Here is a 10416-nt window from a genome sequence, read left to right on the forward strand (position 1 = left end):
CCGCTATTTTCCTCCGTTTGTGGTCGTTACATGCTTATTTTAATTTTATTTTTATCCATCAACATGATTGGATAGAGAGTAATAGGTCTCTTGACTTTCTCAAATCAAATTGTGCATAGAAAACTTTAACCGTTAATCATGGCTGCTGGAAGTGCATTCTTCAAGCATCAATTCAGTCGCATCTTCCTCTAACTTGATATGTTTTTTTAAAACTTTATTTAGTTTTTTAATATGACATTTGTTTTTCCAGAACAAAGGTCCAAAAAGAAAACGATAGTACGGTATACTAGTAGTTACAAATAAACATCTCTGATGCACAAAATAAAGGAGTTCCAAACAGATCACATCGATAACATCAGCAGGGTGTGAGGGAAAAAAAAAAAAAAAAGTCAATACAAAAAATACTACAATAACAAGATAATAATATTTAGGTAAATAAATTTAAGAGTTACAAAGGTATAATGCAGTATAAAAACCAGCGTAAATAAATAAAGTTATCACATTCCTAAGTGATCTAATACAGGCTTCCATATTTTCCAAAATATATCTAGCTTATAATTTTTAATAAATCGTAACTTCTTGATATGAATAATGCCCGCTAGTTCACTCAGCAACACATCGAATGTTGTTTCTATTTCAATCATTCTCATCCTAACTTTCTTCCTTTGGGCTATCTCAAATGCTATTATTTCCCCTATAACTAAAGCCTTCAATGCCTCCCATAAATTTGAATCATGCACATCACCATTATCATTAATTTCTATAAATTGCTCTATCTTTTTTCCCAGATTTATATTAAATTCTTCATCCTTTAAGAGCGCGTTATTTAACTTCCATCTAAATTCTCCTCTTAAGTGATCTAATCTTATCTAAATTCTCCTCTTAAATTATCTAATCTAAGGTCAACTGACTGGGGAGCATGATCTGATATTATAATGTTGTGATATTGTGACTTGCATGCATTTGGTACTAAATTTGAATCTAGCAGAAAAAAATTGATGCGCGAATATGACTTATGCCCATGAGAGTACAAAGAAAAATCTCTATCTGAGGGGTTAAGAATTCTCCATATATCTACAATGTTTAGGGATTGCATATACTGTCTTAACATTGCATTAGATTTAGATGTCGCGCTGGCAATCTGACTCGGTTGTTTATCAAGTATGTTGTCCAGCACACAGTTGAAATCACCTCCAATAATTATATTTGATTCAGAAATACTGGGGCTTAATTTAAATACTTTTTGAAAAAATAGGGGGGTCATCATAATTTGGTGCATATAAATTAACTAAAGTAATTTGCTTAGAATTTATAGAGCCCAACACAATAATATATCTACCATTTATGTCAGAGATAGTCTTATGATGAACGAATGGTACATTCTTATGTATCAAAATAGCCACACCCCTGGCTTTGGTAGAGAAGCTAGACTGATACACTTGTGCAATCCAATTAGATTTTAATCTATTTTCACTTCCCTTCTTCAGATGTGTTTCTTGAATAAAACCTATATCAGCTTTTAAAGTTTTGAGATGTGAAAGAACCTTTCCACGCTTTACAGGGCTATTAATTCCCCTAACATTCCAACTGATAAGCCTAATATTGCCCAGTCTACCACTGTGATCTTTACTGTAAGTATCAGTTGACATTTATGTAATTACAAAAAAATAAAAATAAAAATTATGAAACCGTACCATAACCAAAACAGGAACATTTGGACCTTCTTTAGAACTTGTAGACACAACCAGTACGTTAAAACTGTGAACTCACTGCGAACCAACACGTGAATTTCATAAAGATATCAGTCACTTACTCACTCAAAACTGTTCAGTCCATTCACATTTTAATCATCTATTTTCTGTGTCCACTTTCCTTTTCTACACACTCGCCATGTTTTTGCTGTGACATTGTATCTACACTGGATGCGACAAAGCATTGCAAATCATTTGAAGAGTCAGCAGTTTACTGTCGGGGATTTGTCGTGTCGCGCCGCATCCAAGGCAGCATCAATACAAGTTCTATTGTATTTTATTGCGTCGCGCCGCACCGCTCGCATCCGGTGTAGACACGGTGTAAGTTAATGTAGCTTTCTGATGCTGCGTTTGAATTTTCATGCCACATTATTTGAAATTAGCGCGGGCCAAACTTTTTTCTCTCACGGGCCGGATGTGGCCTGTGGGCCGCCTATTGAGGAACCCTGCCCTAAGGACTAAGAAATGTATAAATAAATAAATGTAGAAATATGAATGAATATGTAAATCAATACTTCAATGTGGAAATAAATAAAAGTGGAAATGTGAAAACAAATATACATAAATAAGGAAATAAAGGTATAAATTAGTTTTGCATTTTTACATTTCATGGTATATTTATTTGTGTATTTATTTCTAATTTTGTCAGGTTTGGCATTCCATATTGGAAAAGTTGATAGACATGGTTTCTACTAAGTGCATCTACTACAGCATTAGGCTGAGGTATTTTACATTATTAAAATGAAATAAAAAATGAATGGTTGGATCATTAAAACCTCAAATAGGGGTGTCATTTATTCAGTGGCAACCCATGTCATTCAAATCTCACTCCAGTCAGGCAAACAAAGTATGGGTTACATTGTCATAATGAGGACGTACTGTTTATTGACATTTATTTGAGTACCTTTATTTGAAATGCAAAATGTTTTCTAAAGTTAAAAAAGTCATCTAAACTATATTTGTGTTTGAAATAGAGTTGCCTATTTAATGGCTTTTCAGCAAAAAAAAAGAATGTTATGAAACAAAATAATTAATGACCAACAATAAACAGTAATGTACTTAATAAAGCAACTTGAATATTTTAACACAAATCTGTAATATAAGGATTATGTGGACTGTTGGTTTAGGAAGCAGCTTATGCCTGTAACAGGCTCCCAGATCTGCACACGTTTAGATCCAGCAGAGTGATTAAAGTGAATCCAGACAGACCTCAGGAACAGGCACGCTTCATTACTTTAAAAGTAAGTTCCACTGAAGTAATATCTTATCCAGTGCTATCCCCAATTTCAGGGTGCACTGGAGGCATGTGAAAAGGTGCCACTGCTAGAAATCTTCACCAAAGCTGCTGTGGTCAAAGTAGATCCTGATAAACCACTAGAGGGGGTTAGACTAGCTTCTCTGCAGGTATATTGTTCAGATTGCTTGCTGTCAACTGCAGACCACATTTTTAAATGTACATCGTCAACCTGTTTGGTATTCTGCATTGTATGTATAATTTAACAAAATTAATTTAGTACTATACCATAATTCATAACCCATTTTATGTTTGAATACAGGCAAGAAAAACATTGCTTGTTCCAACACCTCGGCTAAAAACTGGATTATTTAACAGGATCATTACACCAAAAGGTGCAACCAAAGAAGAACTGCGTGTTTGTTCTACGTCTCAGGTGAAGTCATGTATATTCAGATGTTATGTGATATGTGTTGTGTGTCTGCAGTCTCCTACATCTGCTTCAGTTGACAAACTCTTTGTGCTTAAGGGTCTTAAAGAGTTGAGTGTCCCGGTCGGTTTAGATGACAAAGTTCAGGTGGATCTTGTCATAGTTGGATCAGTGGCTGTATCTGATAAAGGTAACTCTACATCTTAACTCTACAATTTGAGAATTGTATCTTCTCATAATGCAATGATGCTATCTAATGTCTATAGGCTACAGAATTGGAAAAGGTGAAGGCTTTGCAGACATGGAATATGCTATGATGGCATGCATGGGAGCCGTATGTGAATCCACTGTGGTCGTCACCATTGTTCATGATTGTCAGGTTAGTAATATGTTATGTAATAACTTTTTACTCTTTTGAACTCTTTTGAACTTTTTAACAAGGTTTTACTCATTGTGGTGAATCCAATGAAAAAGATTTCTAGAATTAAACCTTTAAATAATACATAAATTAATAAATAATACATATTAAAGAATATGAATAACTCCTAAAAGATCTCCAATTAACCAGAAAAGCTTAGGATTTATTTTACAGGTTGTAGGATAAAGATGGGAGTCTTTTTGTGGATTTGAATAAACCTTTGTCGTACTAAAACGGTTACAACCATTTCACATCAAAAATGAACTTAATAAAAGTGTTAAGATAAACCTTGATATTGGCTCGAGAAAGTCTGGCCAAAATCTAGAAGTTTGAAGTTTTTGAGATTTAAATGGATTTAAGCTTGAAGTACATTGTTGAAATTAGAAGGATTTAAGGGTAGATAGATTGTTAGTACAGTGTTGTGGTGCTGAGATATGGCTTATTCGTGCTGCCATATAATTGCTATAGTTGCTCTGGATGGTTACTTGGGTGGGCATAGCAGTTGTTTGGCTAATTTATTGAATTGTTGTCTGCCTGAATCAAAAGAGCCAACCACCATATCTCTACGCTGTTATTGTGCCAAGACATTACTTATTCATGTTACTCTTCAGTTGCATTGATTTACCAGATGTCACATAGGTCATACAAGACTGACTCATGCATTTTTGCTTAAAGGTGAAGACCCTACTCAATGTATGTTTTGCAAGGTTCCCCTTTTTGTTAAACATATTTTATTGGACTGTCCAGCTTTTAATGTCTAGAGAAAACTCTTTTATGAAGTGAACTCACTTAAAGAGTTATTTAGTAAAATTTTGCCAGGAAAAGTTTTAGAATTTTTATCACGTTAATGTAAAAAATCTTGTGTGATATAACTTGTGTTTATTTGTTTGCTGGTTTTTATTTTATTTGTTATACTTGTATTTTTTTTTAATTGTTTTTGCCATGAAAATAGACTTTGATGCTGACATGACATTAAATAAATAGAGTTCTGGCATGAAACTCTAGATGGCGCAGTCCGATAGGTCTAACTCAATCTTACCTGGCGACATCATTGTCAAATGGGAGCTGATTGGTTCTCTCCTGTATCGGTAGCCAATAAGCTCGCTGCTCAATATTCAAATACCTGGCTTTTGTTTGCTGTAGCACAGGGCTCCTCAATAGGCGGCCCACGGACCACATCCGGCCCGTGAGAAAAAAAAAGTTTGGCCCGCGTTAATTTCAAATAATGTGGCATGAAAATTCAAACGCAGCATCAGAAAGCTACATTAACTTTCATCGTGTCTACACCGGACGTGAGCGGCGCGACGCAATAACATACAATAGAACTCGTATTGATACTGTCTCGGATGCGGCGCGACACGACAAATCCCCGACAGTAAACTGCTGACTCATTCAAATGATTTGCAATGCTTTGTCGCATCCAGTGTAGATTCGATGTGACAGCAAAAACATGGCAAGTGTGTAGAAAAGAAAAGTGGACACGGAAAATATATGATTCAAATGTGAATGGACTGAACAATTTTGAGTGAGTGAGTGACTGATATCTTTATGGAATTCACCTGTTGGTTCGCAGTGAGTTCACAGTTTTAACGTACAAGTTTGCTTTAATTTATTTTCAAGATCTGAGGTACAACATCTATTGTTGCTTTCACTATGGCTATAAAGATAACGCAAAATAATATTCAAACTCACATTAGACACTTTTAACATTGAATAAAGCACATAATCATTACCTGAGATTATCACTGTAATATTTTGTATGTTGTTCCTGCCGCGACGTCACAGAAAATAAAAACCGTTCCTAAAATTGAATCCCATGTCGCTTATTGTCACGTGCCACTATCGCGGGTGGTTAGGACAAAAACTGCATGGAAAAGATACTTTTTATTGCATCGTGTCTGTTGATTTGATTTGCATGGCAGACATGGAGATCCAGATTTTTTGTTTGTTATTGTTGGCCGAATTCGGCCCTCGGTGAAAACTAATTGAGGAACCCTGCTGTAGCAGTTGGCAGTGCACTCCAGAGCAGCCTAATTCAACAACTAAGATAAGTAAAGCTCTTTTAATCAATATCGCTGTGTATATTTGCGTGGTCTGCCTAACTGAATACAAAATGAGCAACCGTAAACAATTTGAAACTGAATGTCATGTTAGCAGTTTGAATTTGATGTAGCAGTGAAATATTAAGCATATTAGCAGCAGCATTTAGCATGTGTTTATACAGCTGGAGCAAAAGGCAGTTTAGAGCTTGTAATCGCTCTGAGGACACGTCAAGTAACGAATATGAAAACTGGAAATAAGCATTCTTGTGTATGCATTTCAAATGGGGTTCTCCATATACATCGGCGATTATCCCAGTGTTCACGTTCGTTATTTCTAAGGTTGATGTTTTCATTGTGATGAGTGCGTGGTTGATTTCAGTTGCACGCAGCGTCAGAAGCACGCGCTTATCACAGTCATATCAATGATAGTGTTGCGGGAGAAGGGAATTAAGAGTTATCGCTATGGTTGTTGCAGTTCCGAGTGAAATGCATTATGGGTAGCGTAGTTCGGAGAAATGTGCTCATGTGACGTGTGCTATTGCTGTGCTGTGTAATTCAGAAAATGGAGAAAGAACGTTTATATTCTGCTTTATTTGTTAATTCAAGTCAGTCCTGATAACTTAAGTATAAATGTCTTGGCGATAGATCTGCTTTGTGGGGGGTGTCTTGTCTTTCCTTGTCTGTTCATCTTCGTGTGTGTTGATACATGCATGTCCACTGATGCAGCAGTTTATCCTTATATTCAGCGGCATGCATATATTGGCTTGTATTGTTTTGTGTAACGTGTCTCCTGCTTTGTGGGGGGTTATTCATGTCTGTTATATGTGCAGCAGCAGTATTTCTTACATGCTTACAGCAGCATGTTGTGGATGTCTTGGCAGTAGCAAGTCTTGGTACTTGCTCTGCCGCAGCAGCAGTGTAGCAGATCTATTCCGCCAAGACCAAATACATTAACATTGTCATGTACATTACCATGCCAATCCCTCCGAGAGTTGTCATGACAGAAATATATATACTATACTATTCAGTTGCAATGATCCTCTAAATGGTTGCTAAGGTGTGGCTAGGCAGTTGACAGTGTGATGCCTAAAGCCTGCAGACAGCCTAGATCAAAGTTTTTTTCTACAACAGCAACAGTAGTGTTTACAACAGCAAAACCACCGTACCCTGTAAACGCAATAATAATAATAATAATAATATCAATAATATAATTCAGCTTCTAATTTCAGAGTAATTAAGAGGTGCAAAGAAAAAAATTATTTAACTTAAATTGGTCTTTCCTGTTTTGTGTTTCTTTTTCAAAACTGCTACATTTGCTGCTGTATCAATACAGAAGCATCTGTTTGCGATACACGTCTCTGCAAGGAGCACAGCCCTATTAAAAGCCGTGTTCCATGTACCAGAGATGGGCACTCGAGTTAGTGACTTTAAATACTTTAGACTTGACTTCAGACTCGACCTGAAATCAGTGGCTTTTCATCGGGTATGCTGAGTGATAAGACCCCCCCCCCTCCCCCCATCGGCTTTTAGGACACTCGAAAGGGATCACATATGACAAATAAGAAACTTTTTTCAAAATCGAAAATTTAAATCGAAATCGATTTAAAAGTATGCACATCTCCTACCTTATTTGTAAATGAAATTCATCTCCAATCCTTCTTCTATCATTTCAGGCTTATCCATTGCTATTCGAATGCTAGAAAAATATAGCTGGTTTTCTAAGTAAAAACCGCCAAATACGTTTACACATAGTTACGTTATGATACGTAATCAGAGGGTGGGGAGATGGGGGGAAACATTATTTCACGAGCATACGCAAAACAAAGGGAACAATATGTTTGTTATTATTAAAATTTTGTATAGCAAACGTTTTTATAAACATTTTTTAAATTTACAGCTTAGGCAATAACATTGACAATAACGTATATCTTCAGCATATGTTGTCTATGACCAAAAATGTAATGGGTTCAGTGGACTTTTAAAATTAGCTTTGCTTGAGAAAATAAAAATGTACATTTAGTGTTTTTTTTATTTTGATTTAGTCGAGTTGGTTTTGCATCAAACACAATGTGATTCTCGGCAATCGAGATCTGACAGGAACGGCGCATTTTTCCGCTTGGGCATGCGCTTCTGGAACAGCTTACCTCACACATTAAATCAACCGCAGACCAGCAAATCAGAGAACGCAATATAGTCCTGATGAGTCATATCAACAGCGGAGGCCAGAAAGCTGCGGAGAATCCGCTCGCCCGGAAGCAACCACAACTGGTAGATTTAAAGAAAATTACTGCCTTTTGGCAAATAAATAATTTTACGTACTTATTCCCAACTCTTTAATCTTTAAGTTACACTTCAAATTACAAGGGATCAACTTATAATCATGTTTATATGAATTATCCCGTGAACTTATTCTCTAAAATGGCCTGGGTATGCGGAGCATTGGCAGCTTATATGGACGGACTCGACTCGAGGAAAAGGACTCGTTAATATTTTAAAAGTAACTCAAGTCTTAATCCTTATATAACTGTTACGTGAGACGTGCGGATCCATTTGCAAGCTTTATTTAGAAGACGTGGTCAGAAACAGGCATGGGTCAGACAATGGCAAACTGGTATGTAGAAGACAAGGCAAGAGCAGTCCGGTAAACAAGCGAGGGTCAGTCGACGGCGAGCGTAATCCAACGGGGCGAGACTAGAGGGATAATCCAGGTACACAGGCAATAATCAGAACATGAGAAAACAGACAAGGCAAGACTCAGATAAGGCTAGGAAAACTAAAGCAGGCTCCGTAAGGTAGCTATCAGCTAAACAGTGATATACGCTAAACAATACTCGGCGTTGAATGGTGGTGTGAGACTGATTTATATAGTGTGTGTTATTGGTAGCAGCTGTGTGTGATTGGTTTCAGGTGAGCTTGTGATTAGTGCAATGGAGCATGGGAAATGTAGTCCAGGGTGATGTGTAACAGTCTGTGTGGTGTGAGAGTCAATATAATGGGAGGGCGACCTCTGGTGGCAAGCAGACGGAAGTTCATGGACAGGATTCGTGACAATAACTAATATTCAAAAGGCGGACCGCATCCAAACCCCAGCATCCATCCGGACTGCGAGCCGTAGCAGCACCATTTTGTGAGCAGCGCGTCAAAACAGCGGAGCAGATCACTTAAGCGCTCGGGGTCGGGGAAAGATATAGTAAATATCTTTCAGCGCTATATAGGCTGTGCTAGTATTTTTATCTAAAGCCAAACGTGCTTTATTCAAGCCATTTCAGCTCCGTGCGCTTTCTCTCTCTCTCTCCGGACACGCGCCGGCGCAGATGATGCGGTTATTTTAACAACAACAGAAACACGGAGAGCAGCAAAATTATAGATTACTTTTACTAAAACACAGCAGGAAAAAAACAATGCTGAAAATAGTTATTTTTCTTACTATCTATTTATCTAACCTATTCAAACCAGATGTGGCAAGACGTTTCTGATCTACATTTAGCATTATTAATCTGGCTAAGAACATTTCAAAAGAATCGTGTAATTATAATTGGAAAATTGTTGTTAGATGGCTATAGAATGTAAAGTTTGAAACTGCTGGTTATCTTTCTTTTCTGCTCAAGATGAGAACATTTTGATTATTGTAGAAATTTTAGTAGATAATGCTTTTAAGTAAAATATTAAAATAGTATAGATTTCAGGAGGAAAAGCCTGAACAGAAACAGTATTTTTTGGTCACATGGCCTCACATTTATCTAAATGTAAAAATTCAATACATGTAATTTATTTATTTATTTATTTTTTTCCGGATCTCTGCTTTGAAGAAAATATAGAGGAACTTGGAACTTGAATTGAAACTTTAATAGACTTATATAAAAAATAAATAATTTATTTGTATGGTTTTAAAACCACAAATAGATTTTCCAAAAGGCTTTGACTTCGGTGAATAAACAAGAGCACTGCACGCTTCAAAATCAAAACACAGCACAGGTGTTTTTATATGAATGTATCTTTGAATGGAACCGATTCATCTTCAGAAAAGTTTCGATGTCATTTTTTTTAATCTTTCCTATAATTCCTGATAAATTAGCGTTCATGAGCGCAGCGCAGCGCAGCTTTGTGTTACAGGGGAATGAGCTAGTTCTGTCGCTCCAAAAGCGCCTCCTGATGGCAGACAATGAATTTGCACGTTCAGTAAGCCCGTCTGCTGTTTTATATTTACTTTATATACATATATATTTCCCCCGGGGGAAGTGCCGCCACACACAGAGTGTAAGTATGTGGGAAACACTGCACAGATCTGGCTAATATTCCCTCTATCTTGTTGCTTTCAATGTATTGGGTTTTGAACCTTGGATCAACAAGCAAAGCCAGATCCAGCATGTCATTAGTGATGGGATCCTGATAATTGGCTTAAAGGTAATCAAACATGGTTGTTTTAATTTGTTTTTGTTAGTGTTGTTATCATTCAGGTTCAAGATGTTGGCTTTCAACAGGTGAAGTGCTGGCTTTATGTAGGACACACTCACAGAGTCCTCACCAGTGCTTTATTGAAG

General features: G+C 36.8%; 1 protein-coding gene across 1 annotated transcript in view; it reads left to right on the top strand.

Annotated features, from left to right (window-relative positions):
* The window catches only part of mthfsd (methenyltetrahydrofolate synthetase domain containing), a gene marked incomplete at its 3' end in the record, with an annotated part of 37227 nt that extends 33429 nt beyond the window's left edge, over positions 1–3798 (top strand). The window contains exons 3-6 of the mRNA XM_016477423.1: positions 3042–3155; positions 3308–3421; positions 3515–3605; positions 3682–3798. Coding sequence (XP_016332909.1) covers positions 3042–3155; positions 3308–3421; positions 3515–3605; positions 3682–3798 — 436 coding nt within the window. The remainder of the gene's footprint in view (positions 1–3041; positions 3156–3307; positions 3422–3514; positions 3606–3681) is intronic.
* Between the last annotated feature and the right edge of the window lie 6618 nt (positions 3799–10416).

This window comes from Sinocyclocheilus anshuiensis, unplaced genomic scaffold, assembly GCF_001515605.1.
Source record: "Sinocyclocheilus anshuiensis isolate Anshui unplaced genomic scaffold, SAMN03320099.WGS_v1.1 scaffold2306, whole genome shotgun sequence".
In the NCBI taxonomy this organism is placed as follows: Eukaryota; Metazoa; Chordata; class Actinopteri; order Cypriniformes; family Cyprinidae; genus Sinocyclocheilus; species Sinocyclocheilus anshuiensis.